This window comes from Nyctibius grandis, chromosome 4, assembly GCF_013368605.1.
Source record: "Nyctibius grandis isolate bNycGra1 chromosome 4, bNycGra1.pri, whole genome shotgun sequence".
Taxonomy (NCBI): domain Eukaryota; kingdom Metazoa; phylum Chordata; class Aves; order Nyctibiiformes; family Nyctibiidae; genus Nyctibius; species Nyctibius grandis.
This window is the reverse complement of record NC_090661.1, coordinates 64,321,648-64,342,055: the sequence shown is the minus strand read 5'-3', so window position 1 is coordinate 64,342,055 and position 20,408 is coordinate 64,321,648. Positions and strand designations below refer to the sequence as shown.

The following is a 20,408-nucleotide window of genomic DNA, read 5'->3' as shown; positions in this document are numbered from 1 at the left end:
AACGGCAAGAGTTTCTGTAGTAGTTGTTAGACCAACATATAATCTGTGCGTGAATCTGGTCTGCGTGCGCATTCAGCGTAGGAAGAGCCTGTCTGTGCAAATGGGCTTGGTTTTTGTGTGGTTTTACTGTCCTAGGGGTTAATCTAAGCCCGTGTCTCAGAGAGCGGAGTGGCTTTTCTGGGGATTCATCAGGTAACCCACGGCAGGGTTCGGCAGAGGCTCTCGATCGATCCTTACCAATACTTGAATGCCAGATTCTGAAATTGGTTTGCACAAACAGTTGTGCCAGTAGAACTCGATTACGCAAATGCCCGTGGAAAGCAAACAGAAGAGGTTTGAGCGTGGCCAAAACCACCTCATCTTTAAAGAAAAAAAAATCAAGTGAATATTTATGGAAAAATTGTGCAATGTTTGATGTAGCTTTATCGCTGGTCGAGAGACGTGTGCGCCGTGTTTCCCAACTGCCCTGGAAACGGGAGCTGCGGGCGCGCTGCCGCGCGGAGGCCCCTGCGCACCCCCGGGTTTACATGTGGCGATTTCCGTCAGAGTCCGACCGAAAAAAAAAGGCGGGGGGGGAGGAGAGGTGTGCAGAGCTTGGGTCGGGGCTGGCCGGTGCCGCCGCGGGTGGCTTCAAGCCCCAACGTGCGGCAGCAGCGCCCGCCCGGCCGCGCCGCGCCCTGCCCTGCCCGCGTGCGGCCCCGCCGCGTGCCGCCCCGTGCCTGCCCGCGCGCTCCGGCCCTCCTTCCCCCCCGCCCGCCGCCCTCGTCAGCGGCGCCCGCGCCGCGAGGGTGGGGCTGCCTCCCGAAGCGCCGCGCCGGGGGACGGGGGACTCGGCGGGCGCCCCGTCTTCCGATTGGGCGAGGCCGGCGCGCGGCCCCGCCCGCCTTAGCTCTCCTGGCTTTCTCATTGGACGGTGCCGCGAGGCTAGTTGGAGCCCAACCTCCCCGTCTCTCCAGCCAGTGAGAAAATGGTTGCTGGGCAGGTTGAAAGGCCTGCTGGCCAATGGGAAGGCAGCCAGCTGGCGGGCGCGGTGCACGCAGCGCCCCCCTCCGCCCAGCCGCCGCCGTGGGTGCTGCGGGAGGAGGGAAGGGCGGAGCGGAGGCTGCCGGGGTCCGGCGGGGGTGGTGCTCGCCTCCGCCTCCTCCCGGTCGGAGTCACAGCCCCGCCGAAGGGAGCCCGGCCGGCTGGCTAGGGAGGGCACGGCAGGCTGCGAAGGAACGGAGGGGGTCCTCCGCTCCCAGGTGAGGCGCCGGGTAGGGCAGGGTCGAGTCGGGCGGCGGCTCTGAGGGAGACACCGTGAGGGGGCAGGGGGCGGGAGGGTAGCCCCCAGCCTCCGCGGGCGTGGGGCTGGTGAGCCTGGGGGCAGGGAGGCGACACGGCGCGGGGGGAGGGCGGTAGCGGCCGCGGAGGGACGACTGGGCACGGCGGCCGGCCGAGGCAGGGTCAGTGGGAAGCCCACTGAGGGGGCCGGGGGCCCTGCCGGGGGGGTGGGGGCAGGGCATGGAGGCTGGGCGAGGGGATGGGGAGGGCCCGGCGGAGCGCGGGGATGGGGTGGCGGACACAGGTGGGGAGGGATGGCGGGAGCGGGGGAGTGTGGGTACGGCGGGCCCTGAGGAGTTCCGGCTGGGTCCGGGCGTGCGGGGGCGGGGGGGGCAGTAGTGCGGCCGGGGCCGGGGAGGCCAGCGACCAGGGCGCCGGGAGTGGGGACTGCGGTGGAAGTTGTTAGCGCAGTTATAATTAGCTTGGCCGGGGTCTCTGGTAAGCTGGGGAGGAGGAAGGGGGAGGAGTGTAACTTTTCGCAGCTCGGGAAGCCCAAGGTTGTCTCTGGTTGCTGCTGCCCGCCGCTGCGGGGGGAGGCGCCTGCGGGAAGCACCAAGTAGTCTCCTTCCACAAAGGCCAAATGGTGGCAGGCTCCCGAGGGGCTCGCGGGAGCGGCGGCGGGGAGGGTGGCAGGGAAGAGGCTTCCCCCGAGCCGCAGCTTCTTAATTCTGGCACTTGTGACCGCTCGCCTCTTGAGAGGTACGACCTGTGTTACTTGCTGCAGTTGCATTTTTGATGGCAGGTTTTGTTTGTCTCAATAAACGTGTGTTTTAGTCTGAGCTACAAGTAGGTGGATGAGGCTGGAGGAGCGTGAGCTCGGTCTTTTATGCATATCGAAAATTCATCTCACATTAGTGAGATGCAGTTAATAATTTCTGCCTTAGATAGGCCTGGAATTTTTCAAACTATGTTGGAACAGTTCATTTCCAGAAACATAGGTGGGAGCCCTGTGCAGTAGTTTTCTACTTTATTTTTGATTCAGCTAAGATTCTTTGGTTCAGGCAGTTAACTGCTATATGGAAAATACCGTGAACATTGAAATGAATGCTATAATCTCAAATTTCCTAAGTGACCTGTAAACAGGTACTAGGAAACTGCAAGGGAAAACAGTGAAAGAAAAAAAGAAAAAATAATCTGCTGCACGTATAATTTGTAATGATTTACAGCTACTGTCTGTCTTCTGTATTTTTTTTAACAGATTGTAAAAACTAAACCCAGTAACCTTACCTCTGTACTTCTTCCTGACACTTGTCCCAGTGTGAAATCACATAGGGCAAAAAATCATAACCTCAACAGTTAATTTTGCAGGAGTCCTTTCAAGTATATAATAAAGGAATTAAATTTGATAACTTCTTGGACTTCAGCTCCTTCTAGCAAAAGATGGGACTTCTGAAATACAATCAACGCAGTATTAATTTTTTATCAAATGCTTTTAGCTTTTTTTTAAACTAAGGTGCTGAAGTCTAAAACTTTTCAACATTTTAGTGTGCTTATTAGCTTTTTTAGGATTCTTTAATGCTAAAAAGACTTCACATTCTAAAATATTTGTTCCTTTATGTTCATGGTATAGAAAATGCAGTGAACGTGCACCTCCCCCTGTGACCTAACAAGTACACTTTAATAAACCTCAATAGTGACCTTGTGCAGTCCTGCTGTTTCAAAGCAAATAGGTTATGAATCTTCATTTGTCTATGTGTTTTTATTTTTTTATTTACAAATAGCATGGATCTCTTTATGATGGGAAAGAAGTTAGTGTCTAGAAGGAGGAGGGAGATACTAATGTGTTTATTGCTGCAGGTTAGATTTGGTGTTCGTAGGTCATGGGCATTTTACTGCTGTTTTACTGCATCTCTACAGTTCCAAGATTCTGTAAACGGGGGAGCCCTTTGCTAGCATCAGGCTATGAGTTGCTATGTAAGATGAACTGTATTCATTTACTTGCCTGTCTGTCTAAATGTAAGACTACTTTTCACTATGTATTATTTTAAAATTTGTAAAATAATGTATGAATTCTTGATCCTTGATCATGAAGGACTTTATTTATCTGGATAAGTACTGATCCTTGCTCTTGTGGTAAATTTGTGAAGTAATTGGTTTGCTGTAGTTGGGGGGCAGGTGTCTGTCTGTGTGTATGTATATTGTACACACACAAACATTCCACTCCTCTCCACTCCTCAGGTGGAGTTGAGACCTCAGGAGCACGGATCATGCAATTCCCTCCACATCTCCTAGCCTAGTCCATAGTTTACTGTCACTTCAGCCTTTTCACATTTCCCAGAGTTACCAGTGCCTTGAGCTAATCCATGATTTAATCCATGAGGTCTCTAGCCAAACTGCAGATGTTGCTTTATCAGGGTTTTGATGAAAATGATGCCACACTGCATTTGTATGCAATCATAGGACATCATGTCAGCTATCTTCTCATATTGGTTTTGTGTATGCTAAAAATGAGGGAAGTTAGGGAATTTAGTAAAAATCTTAACTCCTTTTGCAGCTTGTAAGTGTCAGGGGATAATTCTGAAATGTACTTCTTTACAGTTTATGGTATTGTCTCTCCTGATACGTGATTTCTGAGATAGTTACAACTGTAAATTGGTGTTCAGCAACCTGAAGAAGTTTCAGTGCAAGTTCTTATCCTAAAGCCTAACACTTAGAGGATCAGCTTTCTATTCTGTAGTATTAATTTATGAAAGATAATTTCCACATTTTCTGTGTTCATAGGTGAGACTTAGGTCCTCTTACTTCAGTGTATTCATGAACTTCAGTATTTCTTACTCAGTGTAACTTTTAATAGGATTTAGCACAAATAGTTTAAAAAGTTGTATTGAGTTGTGTGCTTAATACTTCTGTTTTTTTTTAAAAAAAAAAAACACATAGTAATGAAATACTCTGTTGTTTGTGTTGTTTTTCCCCTTAAGTCACATCATCCTACCTCGGTGGATGGCTTGGCCTCTTGAATAGTTCAAGACTCTTGGATGACCACACTTTATGCAAAATCTGGAATCTTCCTGCCTGGACTCCTTTCTGTTTTCTGAGGGTAACTATTTGTATGTTTTTTATTAAGTCATATCTTACGTGCATAGCTCATGTTCTGATAATCAGCTGTAGATGTTATTTTTGTGAGCTGGAATGGTAAACTGAAAAACAATCTTTAAAAACGGGGTATGTAATATAAAGTGAAATGCTTTAGGCTTACTGAATAGTATAAGCTGTTTGGTCTGAATATTCTTAATTTGCATTACTTTTTTTTTTTTTCATTTATAATGAGGAAGTACTATAATGTAACAAAGGCTTTATATTTCCATAAGATTACATTTCTTGGAACTTTGTTAACTAAGGCCCCAATCTTATAGTGAGGTCTGCTGTTCAGTTGCTGAAATTGATACAGTTTCTGTAGTATATGCTCTAGAACTTTGCACAGTGTTACAGTCTGTTCTTGTGAGGAGAAGCACTTTGGATACTGAAAAAAAGTTGCTGTGTCCTACTCTGTTAGAGAAAATTTGATTTCTATTTGGTTATTGAAAATTACTTATCTAAATATCCCATACAGAGAGCTAGAGTAAATGCATTATCCTCTATCAGGAAAAAGAGCTTTTTCTAATCTTTTGTTGTTGTTGTTGCTTTTACTGTTAATGGTGTGATTTTCTGTTAAAGTATGGGCATGCTGATTTGATACAGTTAATAAGCTATAACTTTTGTTATTAATGGATCTTTATTTAGATCACTGTAACCCTAAAATATGTGTCAGTGTGATGTAGATGAATACATCCAATATCTCTGTATTTGAAGTAAAAAGACACTGTAAGGAAAACGGATTGAGAACTGTTCAGTTGATTAGAACAAGCTGTGAAGAGGTATGTCATCACATTTGCAGTTCTAGTGATCATTTGTCTCTCCAGTGAGATACTTTGGAACCATGGTGGTTTGGTTCTTGTTTGGATTCCTTTATGTTCTCATTTAATTACAGTTTAGTTTTGCTGTGGGGGTTTCTAGATATAGTAACTCTTGATCATGTGTTAGCTTTTGCTAACTACTATTGATCCTTAGTTTAAATGATTCCAGGCCCTTCTGCTAAAAAAAAAAAAAAATCAACCCACCCAAAATTCCTGAAAAAAATCTGCTACACACATTCTTATTAAAAATATACACCTGTGAGCTTTATTTGTAAATGTGGCACTAAATACACAAGTGTAGAGGGAGAGAAGAAGGAGAAGAGTGACAGTGGTTTAGTTTGTTTTCTTTTGGGGATGCAAGTTTTTTCTCTACTTAACACTGGTACTGCCTCCATAGCTTTTCATATTAGCCTCTAGTGATAGGTATCAGCTGCTGAGAATACAGTTTATTTACTGTTGTAAACAGCACAGATCCACTTGTTTTAGCTTGTGGAAGGTACGTATCGTAACAGAGGAGTTTCTTCTCCAGAGTGAAATGTTGTACTTTGAAACTTAGCTGTGGTAGTTTGTAAAGCAAAGCTCTTACCAGTGCTTTATGGAATAAAATGGGAGTGAGGAACTTAGGAAGATGTCCTTTAAATGTGGGAATTTTCCGGATCCCATTAGACATAACATAAACAGGTTGTGTGTGGGGTGTTCAAACTAACTTTTAAATCAAGGTAAAACTTACTTCCAAGTGCTTTGTAAACATAATTTCAGCTTCTCAAATATTAGTGTAGGATGCATATTTATTCTCTACTTCTACAAATAGTGACGTGACAGTGGGAAGGTTATGAATTCCAGACTAATTCTGTGCTAAACTCGGTCTTCCTCCCATTCCTTTCCTCTACTTAATGAATACTATTCAGCCTACTCTTATTTTCAAAATGCAGGAAAGGATGTTACGCACATCCATAGGTGTGGGTTTTTTTCTGTGTGGTTTTGGTTTGAGGAGGGGGGGTGTGGGGTGTGTTTTTTTTTTTAAGTCTGAACAGTAGCCTATCTTGGTTCCATGTTCCGGTTGCTTTAGTAGTAACAGACTTAGGTGTATTATAGGTCAAGACTTAGTGACCAAAAAAATTGACATTAATTCTCCCTTCTTTGAGCAGCTATTTTCTGGTCATTTCTAACTCCTGTAAAGAAGCTGTTACATAGGAGTTTAGGTATGGGAGTAAGCTGGTAGGACTGCACTCCTCCCTGTATTCACACTTTTAGTCACTTGTGCCTTCTCCAACAGTTACTCATCTTGGCTGAACTGGGGCAGGGCTGGGGGCGGGGTGGGGAGGCAATGGTCTTAAATATTTATTTTTGGGTATTTTAAAGTGTTTTCAGGTCCAAGTTACTTTTTACTTCGGTGTTTTCTAAGATGTTTAATCCTCCTTCCCTCGCTTCCTCTTAATTTTTGCTAACAGCCAAGATGTGATGTTGTGGGATCTCTAACACTTGCTGAGAACACCAGATCAGACACAGTGTTCTGTGTAGCCTGACAGCTTACTGTGTTATGTAAGTCATGTTTAAGTGATCAGTGTTAAGTCCGGATGGGAGGAAAGGATTTATGCTGTGTCTGTTAACCATACCTTCAGCCTTACCTTTTTCTTGTACAGCTTCTTATACATGGAATACTAGTCAAGAGCCAGTCTACCACTTAATTAAAACTATTAATGAAGCTGTGTTGCCTAAGCTAAAATGTATGTTGGGTAGGGGAAAGATTATAATTAAAAATAGTGAGTGGCATACATAAAATAACCATAACTATAGGGATGTTTGTCTTCCTTTGCACTTCCTGCAGATAGATATGTGCTTGTGAAATGTGTGTCCATGGAAGAGGGGAGAGCAGGAAATCAGATTATCAGCCAGCTTCGGTCAGTCGCTAACACAAGTTTACAATCCAAAGAGACTTCTGTCTGTTTTTACTGTTACGTGGTTTCTACAGTTACGAGCCAAAGGAGACTTTGAAAGGGAATTACCCAAATTACAATAGCAAGGAGTCTCTAACTTTTATTTTAATACGTAAGTTGCATTACTGAAAACTAGATGGCCAGCTTTCACTCGTGAGGTGCTTACACCTATTCAAATCTGATATTTCTGTCCTACAAGAAAAAGTAATTTTTCACTTTGAGACAGTCTTAGGCTGAAAAATGCAAGTGTGCGGTTTGAAAAGGATCAAGCAAGTCTGAATTTAGTAATATCCTAAAAAGAAAAGCCAGAAGGGACCACTATCAACGAAATGATTTTGACCTGCATAGTGCGGTCCAAGTGCTTTTTGATGATCTTGCTATTTAAACATATTCTTTAATGGTAAATGAATAACTCTTGTGTAGTTGACTATAGTGCACGAAAAGTTTGTGTTCAGACAATGCTAACTGTGGCAGTCGTGCTTTATATACTCTCGTTGTTTGAAGCTTTTCTCTACTGCAAATTAAAGCTCTGTGCAGTTCTGAGTTCTAAACATTGTTTAACTTGCTCTTAAAACCTTTTTTGGAAGGTGAGGAAAAGGAAATTAAGAAGTAGTTTGCCCAGATAGAAGTAATTGAGGGTTTTCACATGCTGCATTCTTCTTTGTGAGTGTTTCCAGCTGTACTTCCTAACCATGTGTCGGTGGCAGCTGCACTGCACTATTGGACCCTATGACAGATGGAGCTGTGTTTTTCCTCTGAAATGGTGGCACGAGTCCTGTATTGTCCACAACACATCGCAATGTGAAATTTTCTTGGTAGCTTGGAATGTTTCTTCTGAGTAGCTGCACGCTCTGACCAGGCCTGTTTGTTTGGTATTCTGTATGGATTTGCCAGCCAGGGACGTGCCTCTTCCCTCTAAGATTTTTCAAGCTCTGCTGCAGTGTAGGATTACAGTGCATGGATGCTTCTTCCCATCTTAGCAGGGAGGAGTTTCAATAAAATGTCCTCCAAGGATCTGGAAGGAACTGAGGAACATGCTGTCGGGTTCAGAACTTCTACATACAGACTCTTTTGTAGTTCAGTGACATGGATGGAGAGTTTGGCACTCCTAAACATTGAGTTCACTTTGCTTCCTTTTTTCTATATCTGCAAAATAATTTTAATTAAAAAAGCATTCTGCCATAAATGGCCTGTGGCTCAGTTTGCATTACTATAATGAGATGAGAAAATGCCCCTCCCCCCAAAAAAATCAGAGTTATGGTGTTCCTCATTGTTCTTGTTTTTTTCGTGACAAAAGATTCTAAAATAGAGCATCTGAACTAAAAAACCAAAATTGGTTGTTGAACTTTTCCTTCAAGTTCAAGAGAAGGGTGACTTACAGCTTGCCTCTTTTATTATTGAACAGCTATGTACAAACCTCATGTTTGAAGTTGGCATAACCTTTTATTTTTGTTGAGTTTATTTACTTACAAATTACAGAGTTATCAGATTGGCACATTCCAAAATCCTGTTACTTGATCCAATTTTTTGACATCTGAGTAGGTTCCTGGAATTAGGCTAGAGTAAGGAGAGTGCAATTTTTAGACATTCTTTGTGTTTTAGTATGCCCAACTTGCGCTGCTTTGAACTGACAACTGTGCAGCAATCACTCAGTAATACAGGATTGTCTGGGCCTGGTAGCGTGGATTTTTGTGTGGACTTCTGTTGGTTTTCCTTAGTACCAAAACTGCAAGTAGGGGGGAGCACTGCATAATTAAATAATGTGATCAACATCTTGTATTGCAAAGTAATGCTATCAAAAGAGAGCATTTGACTGGCTTGTGAGTTTTGGGTTTGGGATGTGTGTGTTAATACGCAGTGCTACAAAAGGGCAAGTTACTTAGAAAATACGAAGTAGTTTGTTAAGGATATGACCCTGTCAGAAATTCTTGTGCTAGGAAGTAAAGCAAAAGGCCTGATAAAATGTAGATTAGCTGGTAACAAAGGGGTTTTGTATCTTTTGTAGGTCAGCAGCTGAGTGTGTTTGACAAGAACTGAAATTTAATGTCTCCTGTAGCAACCATGACACTAGTCATTTTTAAATCCACTGTACCAGTAGTCTCTGGTTTTCATTAGCCTTTTCCAAATTTTTATATAACCTCTGAAGTCATCTAGCTTCTGGAGGGAGACTTACTGATCCTTGCAATTAGGCAAAAATCATACTAAACAGGCAGAATTTCTAAAACATAAGATAGGAGTATGCTTGTATATTTGTAAAAAATAAAAGATCTTTGACATCTAGAGAATGGGGAGTCTGTTAAGTTAAAAACATCTGAAGTTGGAGCAAATAATGTTTCTTGCACTTCATTTTTATAGTTCAGAGTGCTGTCATGCTCAAGCTTTGTTACGTATTTCTAGAATGCTCTGGGACAAATTTTGTGAAGGAAATTTGAGGAATGAAAAGGAGGGTGTCTGTGTATATGAGCATGAAGTATTTTGTCTGGTTAGACTACTGTATGAATTTAAAAGTTAGGCATTTCATTAAGTTGTTTTTGTGAAATTCTATATCCTCACATATGATAGTTCGCTTGCTTTTTACACTTGCTTACAGATTTTAAATACTAGCACATTTTTGAGGTGTTAGAAATTAACGTCATTTACGTAATTCAAATAGATAAGTGTAGTATTTCCAGTGTGTCTAATGAAGTGTAAATATATATTTTTAAATATATTAAAACCAGTAAATTGTCAATACAGAGCATTCTGAATGTATAAAATGTCGAATTACTGTTCCCTGTATAGTCTTAATTTGGTTCCCTTGTGAGTGTGAATTTTGGTCTGCTTTAATTAGTTAGTGGAGAGGAAAAAAGAAAAAAAAAACCTAGTGTGCAGTGTATGGGAGGGATGGTGCTTAGTGAACAAATAGCCATTTTGATATATATTACTATTCTTTACAGTAATGGTATGGGGTAATGCCTTAGGTAGTACACAACATTTAAATGCCATTTTAAGTGGAGAGTTAATAACTTTATTATGAGTTTTCTCTGACTTGCAGACACTAATTGTCTTCATGATATGTTATGAGTTGGTATATTTAGCAACAGTTTTACTGTAAAGTCCTGCATAATCGTGATTTTCTGTAGATTGTGTCTAAAATTATCAGTTGCTGACAGTGGTGTTGATAGTTTGACTAAGGATGCCTGACACACACACACTGCCCCCCAAAATACTTTTTATTATTTGGTGCTTGAACTTTGTATCCAAATTTCTTCTGATTTTATTTGTAATTGAGTGCCCAGTACTGTCTGGTTCTGTTTGTTCTAAATGGGGCACTGGAACGGGGGAGCGATACGTGGCAAGTGTGGGCAGATCACCTAAATGTATAGGCATGCTGCATCCAGGCTCCTTAGGTTTTTTTGAAGAGATTCAGCTGGTGGTGTGGCAGTTTAGCAGAGAACTTTGGAGTAAAACAGATTTCCAAAGTTTAAAAATTGCGGCACTGGTAAAATTACAAGTAATTAAGGTTTGTTGTTGTTGTTGTTTTAATAGTGAACATGTTAGTAAATTGAACTATAGGCCAAGTGGCTACCTGCTGTGTAAAAATGCATTCTTAGGAGAAATTTATTTTCATCCAGATATGACCCTAAAAAAAAAAGTGGATATGATCGAGAAGTCTTAAACCTAAACTCCTCCAGCAACTGTCTGTTTTGTCCTGTGTGTCTTACTGGGAGGTATGCTTGCTTACTTTCTGTTCATCCTGAGGAGCTGAGTTCTCCAACAGTCTTGTCTAGGCAGATGGATGGAGCCCTGCAGTGCTTCCTGCAAATCTGGAGAAATCCCAAAAGTAAAAGAGGCTTTATCCTGCTGCCGTCTCCTTGTCCCCAAAAGTCTAGCAACAGGCTAGCAGCTGGCAGCTGCGACAGTCAGCTGAGCTATTGCTGGCAGTATCCAGCACTCACATGAAAAGGAAGTTGGGAGGCCCTCTGCAGCATGCAGGGTCTGGATCATTGTGTATGAAGGATCTGCCCTTAATTTGCCACTGGATGTCTATTTTATGATTGCTTAATTTTTTTTAATTGTTTGGGAGTGAGTTATGTGTCTTCCATGGACACATCAAGACGTGTGTAATCCGGATTTTACCAGTGTGCCCTGTGCATGATATACTCCTTTTCTGTGTTTATACAAGTGATTGTATAGTGCTAGTTGTCCCTAATAAAACACTAATAGTTTGAGTGGTAATTGCAAAGTATCCAAGCATGTATTTGTTTGGATCACATGTATTTTAGGTGTGCGTGCATACAAGTTTTTTTGTACCACAGTGTTCTAGACCTACCATATTTCAATGCAAAAGCACACAAAGCAGACTGAAAGTAATTTTCTTTTCTTTTAGCTATTTACCAAAATTAGTCACTTTTAAAATGCCATTTGATAGCCTGCTGCTGGATGTCCTTAGTGGTAAGTCAGTAGCAGGTTGTGAACCAACAGCTGTGAGCACCAATCATCATTCTGTGAGCTCTCTGGCCCAGACAAATTTCTTCCCACCATTTAGCTAAACTCTTAAGCTATGGAATGGATATAATGAATAGATATAGTGATCCCAGAGGAGGCCCTGTTGTTGGTCTTGCTGCGTGGTTCAACTGTAGAAAAACAGCTTTAAGTCACCAGAGAAGAGGGAGAGAAGTGAGTTCTATAGAGACTTCTCAGAGACACTGAGCAAGGCATTAAGAATACATAAATGAGATAAAAATGGGTGTTAAAACTAGCTTGAAAATCTTACCTACTGTACCTGGTAACAAATGTTAAAATGAAAATGTTGAAATATTCTGTATAGTTGTTATAATCCTTAGTATAAGCATGTGGTCGTTCAGATATTTCTCATTAATGAATTTTTGTATGCTGTATAATTTAAATGGGTAAGAGGCTAAAAGCTCACCTATTAAAGATTTTAAATAATTAAATTCGTATTCTCATAGTAGACTTACAAGTAAACCTTAAAACCAAAACTTAAAAGTATTTAGCTTTTTAAAAAGCAGTTACTATATTTCCTTAATGTTTTCTGTTTAAAAAAAAAAAAATTGTTGTGAAACAATAGAGCTGTAAAGTTCATCTTCTCAATTAAAGTAGTATCTAGTGTAGGATTTTATTCTGTCTTTCAACATTCTATGGGATTAGAGTCTAAGTTAACCAATACATTGTACGCTACAGACTTTTCAAAAGTATCTGTTAGAGATCTTGCAGAAGAAGCGATAGTCTTGCCCAAGGTTAATTCATAATTTTTCTCTTTCAGGTTCATGTTGGGGAGAGGTCTAAAACGCAAGCTGAGTGACTATGAGGAGAACATGGCTGGTCTCTCGAGTGCCTTTGATTCCAGTCGAAATCTGCCATATCCGCTTAAGAGGCAGTTGGTGCTTAATATGTGCCTCACCAAGTTACAGACGTACAAAATGCTGGTGGAACCGAACTTGCACCGCTCTGTCCTCATAGCCAACACAGTACGGCAAATTCAAGAGGAAATGAGACAAGAGAGTAACCAGCAGCCAATTAATGTCTGCCCTGGCATTACTCCTAGTTCTCACAGCTACACAGGGATGGAGTCATCTGGGATTTCTCTTCAGTTGCCTTCAGGTATTAGTCAGAAAGAGTCTAACTGTTGCGACTTACGGTCTGTAGAAGACCCAATTGAAAATAGCCTGCTGATAGTTTCAGATGATGATATGTCATCTGCTATTTCATCTATTCTGAAGGATTTAGACTTTGTAGAAGATATAAGCCCGCCTACTTGTGTGGTTCCTACTGGAGATGACCAGACAAAGTTTCCAGAAAATACTGGTCTAAAACTAGAAGATGATAGACAGGATTTGAAGGGAGCTGAATGTGTGTTTGGTTCCTTTGAGATTTCAAATTCAACTAGTTACTTGAAGGATTTGGCAATAGATGACATATTTGAAGATATTGACACTTCAATGTATGATTCAGACTTCTGTTGCCCTCCACTAATGCCGCCCAGACCACCATCTCTTGCTACAGAAGAACCATTGAAAACCTTTTCATCTTGTAATTCGTCTTCAGCAAGCAACATTCAGCTATGTAGAGCAGATCTGAGTGAGTTGGACCACATCATGGAAATTCTGGTTGGATCCTGATACTTATTTTACCCAAAGATACTTTTTAACTGCCACTTTCATTTGGTTTCAGGATAAAATCCACTGGAAGAGTTGTAAAGAATTGTTTAAAACGCAAACTAAAAATAATTTGTCTATAGTGGGATTTTCTAAATAATTCCAAAACTTACAAACCAAAAAAGTGGCAGATTTTTTTAAAAAAGATAAATATTTATTTATCAGAACTGTGCAATCATCTTTTTCCTTCCAGGGTGTATGTGGAACAGTAGGCACATACCCTTATCACCCCTCATGCCTCTTTCAATAAACTTTTTTATGTGCAATTTTTAATTTGTCAGAAGAATTTACATGCAAAACAAATTTCATATGAGATGATCTTTTACAAAGCCTCCACTTTATTTTTAATATCAGAGTCTATGCCAAGTTGGCATATGTCAGGTTGCATAGTTGGATTGCGTGGATTGCAGACGCATTACTAGAGATGGGTATATTTTAAAAATGAGACACGCTTTCTTTTGGCCAGAAAAGCAGATCAGGACACTTGTCAACAAAGTCTCTTGCATTTTCTAAAGCATTCAGAACTATTTATTTTTGTAAATTTTATAGTCTTTCTACATTTTACTACGTTATTTCATCATAGTTCAAATATAATGGACTTCTAGTTGGATGTGTTTAGCACTACCTCTGAGCTGAAATGCTTTAACTCTTTTCCAGTGCTTCGTCTAAGACTGCAGATCTTTTTGTTTCTATTTTTTTTTTTCGGGGATGGGGGAAGTACTTCTAACTCATTAAGCTGATCCTTTGACAGTGACCTAGCTGATTTGTGAAATCAAGGGTATTCAATGTTTAAAAACTTTTAAGTATTTACAAATGTAATTTATATGTAGATTGTGCAATTTAACATTTTTCTGTCAGTATTACGTGCTTAGATTTTGAATAATCTTGGCGTTCTTTAAATGAAAACTTACTATGTACAGGTAGCTTTTTAATCTGTTTTGGAAAACACTGTCCTTCAACCCTGCTTTCACTACAAAGTTTAAGATAATTTTTATGTGCAATATTATTTAAAAAGATACACATTTGTATACCTGGCATTGTAGAAAGAAACGCTTCAAACTTAAAACTTTAGCACCTTGGGAGGATACTCGAGAGTCAACATTTCTGTATCGTTTAAGAAACAAAGTTGAGAACACTTCTTACTACACCAGTGCTTACTGCTTTGTGAATGCTCCTGAAATACTCATTGATACGTGGCGAGTCAGTGCTGATGACAAAGAACCATCCTGCAGCTGTGTCTGTGAGAGCTCAGGGGTCTGACCGCTCGGGTGCAGCGCCGGGGCTGGGGCCCGCGAGGGCTTTGGAAGCATCGTGATGTTGTTGCCGCTGGTGCTGCAGATTGTACTGGGGAAGGAGGGGGGTGTGTGTATGGCAGGTGTGTATATAAGCATATATAAGCGCACTCATTAACTAAAGATGAGATTTGCAGTGAGAACTATTTTTCCATAAGACAGTTTGGATACTGTGTTTCAGCTTGAACTGAGGTCTGTATTGATCCTTGCTATTGTCTTCTGATCTACACACTTGCACATTAGTTTTTGGGGTTTTTTTATTTTTTAATTATAAAAAAATTACTTTGTTCTTGAAAGCTGCAGCACCTGTCTTGTAAGAAAATTTGTAATTGTAAAAGCTTTGCTTTGGTTTGTTGTTTTTTGGGGTTTTTTTGTTGTTGTTGTTCTGCTGAGACTTTTCATGAATGGGGCATCGGCAGAGGAAAAAAATGTTGCCTCTGTGTTACATCTCACAGAAGTCAAAATCCTGGCCTCCTTGAAGGGGCCAGCATGTCACCGACTATTTCTAGTCTTAACTGATGCTGTGGCACACCTACCTTGTGCAAAGATCTCTATTTTTTACTGTGACTATTGTGGGTAACAGCTGCCGATACAATTTGGTATCCCAAACCAATGGAGAACCAGTTCAGGTCACGTCCTCGCAGCCATCTGGGTTGTTTAGCAACCGAAGGGTATAAATGTATTTATATGCATATAATGTATTGATTCTAATATAAAACTTCTGATCTAAAGTATTTTGAATTGCTGGATAAAGGGATTTGTTTGAAGAGTGTATAAATAATTCTTGAAGAGGTACAGCTTCAGAATGTACACAGATTGTGCATTGTGTATAGACTACTCTGGCTTTTCCTCAGCCTCTACTTTTGTATTAAAGATATGACTGAATAAATCCTTGAAATATTAAGGGCCTTCTGCACTGTGATGAAGCAGAGTTGTGGTTAAAAATGTCTTTAAATTCAGTGATGAGGAATAAAATAAAAAAGACTGCATCTAATTTCTTTTTGCATTTGAAAATATGGAATGTTACTATGCAGTAAAGATATTTTGGTATGAAAATTGTATCATATAGCAAATAGTGAACACTTAATAAATCCACTTACTCACCTTGCAGCCCCTACAGAAACATAAGACAACTTGCTTTTCAGCAATTACATGCTAAAGTTTTTGGTATACTTCAGAGATAGATTCAATTGTTGGTAGATGCTTTATCAACAATTCAAAATGCAATTTTTGTTCAAGTGCTTGCTACAAAGCTCTGTTTCTTACTGGTTGCTTGCATCACAGTGCCAAGACCGTAAGCTGCTCTGTAATGCAGTTCAGTTATGTATGGAATTATGTGCAAAGGGAAGTCTAATTTTTAAATATGCACAAACTAATTTTAAAATCCTTCCATGTAAAATGAAGTTAGAGGCTAGTTGTGGTGGACCTATTTATTGTATGTTTGGAAATAAAAGCCACAGTTTTGCAGTTTAACCATTTATATTTTGAAGCCTTAAGTTTTTGACTTTTTCAAAACAAAAAACCACAGTGCCTTCCACCCTTCATTTGGTCTTTTACTCAGGAAGATGTAACATTTTCCCTAGGTGGTTGCTTCTATACCTTTTTTTTTTTCTTTTTTCCTTCCTCTCTCCCCAGAAATACTAAATGCCATATATGGCCTCACATCACCTTTCTGCATCCTTTCCCCCTAGAACAAGGGATGGCCCACAGAGTGTTTTTTCCAGCTGGTGGGGTGGAGGGATTCCCGTTGTTAACAGGTGACATTTGTTTGTTAGCACTTAGCTGTCCTCTGGGTTTTGTCTCAGCTGCCCTATGTAGTTCTTAAGTGTTGCTCCAGGGGTTGCCATGCTTGAAGGCGAGTGTCAGAAACAAGTTTCCTAGATGCACATACTCTTGACACTTTAGTCTTGTATACTGGCCCTCAGTGCTGGTGGCAGGTTGTTCGCTAGTCTGTGCTAATGCAAATTACACCTGTGACTTCAGCTTTAAAGGTTTCCATCCTCTTTCTGTTGTGGACCTCTAAAATGAGATCCTGACTCTTCTGCAGTGAACTTCATTTTATTGATGAGACCGCATTGGCTGCTGCTTGCAGACCAGGAATTCTACCTGCTGTTCTCCTGGGGCCTGCTGACCACAGCGTGAAAAGCATAGGTCTAGAAGTAACTTCTTCACAAAAATTGGGTTTTGGCTGTGAGGTGGTTACCATTGCGACGCTAGCCCTGTGGCTGGCTGCATTGCTGGAGCAGGACACCACTGACACTGCAGTACAGACCTGCTCTTGTACTCATGGGTCTTGAAGTTTGGCAGTTGGAAATGCTGCCTTATGAAGGTATACTGCAGTTCACAGAATCATAGACTGGTTGGGGTTGGAAGTGACCTCTGAAGATCATCTAGTCCAACCCCCTGCCAAAGCAGGTTCACTCAGAGCACATTGCCCAGGGTTGTGTCCAGGCAGGTTTTTAATATCTCCAGAGAAAGAGACTCCACAGCCTCCCTGGGCAGCCTGTTCCAGTGCTCTGTCACCCTCAAAGAAGTTTTTCCTCATATTGAGATGGAACTTCCCATGTTTCAGTTTGTGCCCGTTGCCCCTTGTCCTGTTACTGGGCACCACTGAGAAGAGTCTGGCCCCATCCCCTTGACACCCACCCCTAAGGTATTTGTAAATATTTATAAGATCCCCCCTCAGTCTTCTCCAGACTAAAGAGACGCAGCTCCTTCAGCCTTTCCTCATAAGAGAGATGCTCCTATCCTCCGATCATCTTTGTAGCCCTCTGCTGGACTCTCTCCAGTAGTTCCTTGTCTTTCTTGAACTGGGGCGCCCAGAACTGGACACAGTACTCCAGGTGTGGCCTCACTAGGGCAGTGTAGAGGGGGAGGATAACCTCCCTTGACCTGTTGGCCACACTCTTCCTAATGCTGGGGTGCATTAGGGACACTATTGGCCTTCCTGGCCACAAGGGTACATTGTTGGTTCATGGTGACTTCTCGTCCACCAGGACTCCCAGGTCCTTCTCTGCAGAGCTGCATTCCAGCAGGTCAGCCCCCAGCCTGTACTGGTGTATGGGGTTATTCCTCCCTAGGTGCAGGACCCTACACTTGCCTTTGTTGGAACTTTGATTAGGTTCCTCTCCACCCAGTTTAGTCTTTTAAGAAAATATTTTAAAAGTATTGCTTTCAGGTCACATTGAGACTCTAAAGGTGTTGTAGGGCTTTGTGTACTTTCATCAACTTTAACCACACTGAAAGATCTGAACTTTAAAAGTATGCTGAGCAGCACAGCTCAGTGCAATGCTGCTTTAAAACATGGCTCGCTGAGGAGGTGCGGGTACTGCCCGGAGTGCTCTGTCTAGCTCAGTACTCTGTGTGCTGGAAGTGAGACTTAAAAAGACTAACTTTCCAGCTCAAGCAAGAGTAACATACACAAAAAAGAAAATAAAGTACAGTAGTTCTGTAAGGAAGACAAGTTATAATTAGTTGCAAAACTAATTTTGAGCTATTAAAAACCAATATTAGAAATGAAGAGTTAAGCTATTAAGATGCGGAAGTGGTCTATAAAAACATGTATTATTAAAGCAGACGTTCAGGGGAGCTGGAAGATTTTTGGCATTTAAGTATTTGCCCAGCATTCACAGGCATCTTGCCTTGACTGAACAAGAAAAAAACCCAACCGTTGCAAGTTCATTCCATACATTTTTTCCCTCGTTGGGACCCATTTATCCCAGCAGAGCACTAAGCTGGGCTGGCTGTGCCTTGGCACCCGGGCTGCGCTGTGGGATGGCAGCTCCTGAGGTTCTCATCCGTATTTCGGCAGAAGGAGAACGTCTGCTAGACGCGATGGAAGCGAGCCTGTTGCATCTGCTGGCTGGGCGCCTTGGTTGGTTGTCTTCTCCTTGAATCCTCCAGAGTGGATCTGGCAAGTTAAACTCAGATCCAAAGTGAAGTTTGAGGTTTAACAATTAACCCCAAATCGTTGGCGTTGTTAATTGTTAAAATGCAGCTCATTTTTAGCCAAAGTCCCTCTGCCATCTTAACTGGAGTAGGAATACTCCAGCAAGTCCTCCCATTAAAAAATGGGCGGTCTATTAAAGCTGATCTTCACTATTAAAAGATCAGAGTGCTTTTAGATTCTCTAATGACCCTGCACTTTGAAAAGAACTTTTAGGCTCTCACAATATTGTTTGTTTGGTTTTTACTCCAAGTCTTCTGCATATGTCTAACCAATGGTGGGCTTATGGTATACTTAGAAATCATCCCAGGGTCTGGAATGCCTTGGGTGGTTTTTTTTGTTGTTGTTGTTAATCAAATTCTACATATAATTTGGACTTTTAAAAATAAGTCCACAAATACTACAAATATGCTGTTTCTAAAACAAAGCTTCCTAAAACTTTCCCTTCCTACTCTGTTCAATTTTAAGGTTCGTTGCAGTTCCCTAAAATTTCACTTACATTGTAGCTTTGAACAGAATGTACGTTGAAATGGTTTCAGTCTTCGTGATGTAATTGTTCTTTTTTTTTTGCAAAACTACTTAGAGTGTTCCTTCTACAAAGGAAACATTTCCGTAATTACATTGCTGATTTGAACTTTTAAAAACTTTGTTCTATAGGTATATTTTCCCTCTAATCTCAATGGAAGAAAAAGGCATTTCTGTCTAGTTCTGCTGTCTAAAACTCTTGCTTTAGATTTCACCTTTTCAAAACCCTAAGCAAATGTCAGAAGCCTGTGGTATTTGCTTTCTGCAAACACAGTACAGTAACATGTTCAGTTCATCAAAACTCAGTATTCCACAGCTGAGAGCTCACAGCTAAAAGATGAGAAATGATGAAATTGGTAGCTTAAAACATACTGAGATACAAAGTTTTATTTCCTCCGTGCACTGTTTTCACAGAATAAACAAACACCTGCTGCTTCTCCGCGCAGCCGCGCTTGTGGAGTGGGTGCGCAGGCGCCGGCACGCGTGGCTGGGTGCCGGGGCGGGCAGGAACGAGGAAACGACTGACGGAAATGAACAGCCAGGAATTGTGCAAAACGCACCGGGGGGGTCCGGCACCCCTCATTCCCCAGGACAACAACAGAAGGCAAAGCCACTTCGTGCTACGTGATACGCCTGAAAACTGTTGGCTCAAATTTAGTTTGTCTCCCCAAGCATGCTCGCTTGTCAGTGAAGAGAAACCAGGTGCAATTTTCTCTTTGGGAATACCCCCAAATACACAGGTTGTGTCCAAATTCTGGCGAGGGCTGGAGAGCTGCCAGGACTCTGCAACCTTGAAGCTGAATTGCGTTACTTTGTAATTTCAAATCTGCTAGTCTTTTTCTTTGAAGGGATGAATCTGTTAATCTCAGACAGAAGACAGGAACCAAGAGGTCCCTCAGTTGTCTTGTGCAGCCCGTGTTCACAGGCAGTAAGGGCTCAGGTGGCCCAAAGCATCTGTCCGAAAAAGAAACACCTGAAATGTGGAGCCCATCGCCTTTGGAACCCCAGTAGTTTTTTTCCCCCACTGAAACATAAAGGGCTGAAAGTCTGTTTTTCCCAGTCTGTACCTTGGACAGGGCTGTTAAAACCTGCTACTATGAGGGAAAGATGATGTGTTCACCCTTCCCCCGGGGTAACAGAGCAAAACATTCTTCAATACGTTCATCTGTTAGTGAAAGAAAAGGCAAACTTGAAAGACCAGAAAAAAAGAGGGCCTCTGGCATCTGGTGCATCAGCTGGTGCTATACATGCTACAGATTGTCCCCGCAAACCCCTCTGCAGGGCCCTGCTTCTCTGAAAGCATAAAACCAGGATTTTATTCTTATAATTGATTTCAA

At 41.7% G+C, this 20,408-nt stretch overlaps 1 protein-coding gene across 2 annotated transcripts; it reads left to right on the top strand.

Moving 5' to 3' along the window:
• Positions 1–1,088: 1,088 nt before the first annotated feature.
• On the top strand, positions 1,089–15,508 carry LOC137662411 (SERTA domain-containing protein 2-like). Of its 2 annotated transcripts, XM_068398807.1 has the most exons (4): positions 1,089–1,241; positions 1,896–2,019; positions 4,239–4,357; positions 12,417–15,508. In XM_068398807.1, the coding sequence occupies exon 4, from the start codon at positions 12,421–12,423 to the stop codon at positions 13,270–13,272; it is 852 nt and encodes a 283-aa protein (XP_068254908.1). In that variant the 5' UTR covers positions 1,089–1,241; positions 1,896–2,019; positions 4,239–4,357; positions 12,417–12,420; the 3' UTR covers positions 13,273–15,508. The 2 variants fall into 2 exon arrangements, with proteins under 2 accessions (XP_068254908.1, XP_068254906.1); XM_068398805.1 differs by lacking the exon at positions 1,896–2,019.
• The last annotated feature ends 4,900 nt before the right edge of the window (positions 15,509–20,408 follow it).

Bases quoted from the DNA above. Each gene is read 5' to 3' on its own strand.
- LOC137662411 (XM_068398805.1), top strand. From the start codon at position 12,421: ATGTTGGGGAGAGGTCTAAAACGCAAGCTGAGTGACTATGAGGAGAAC.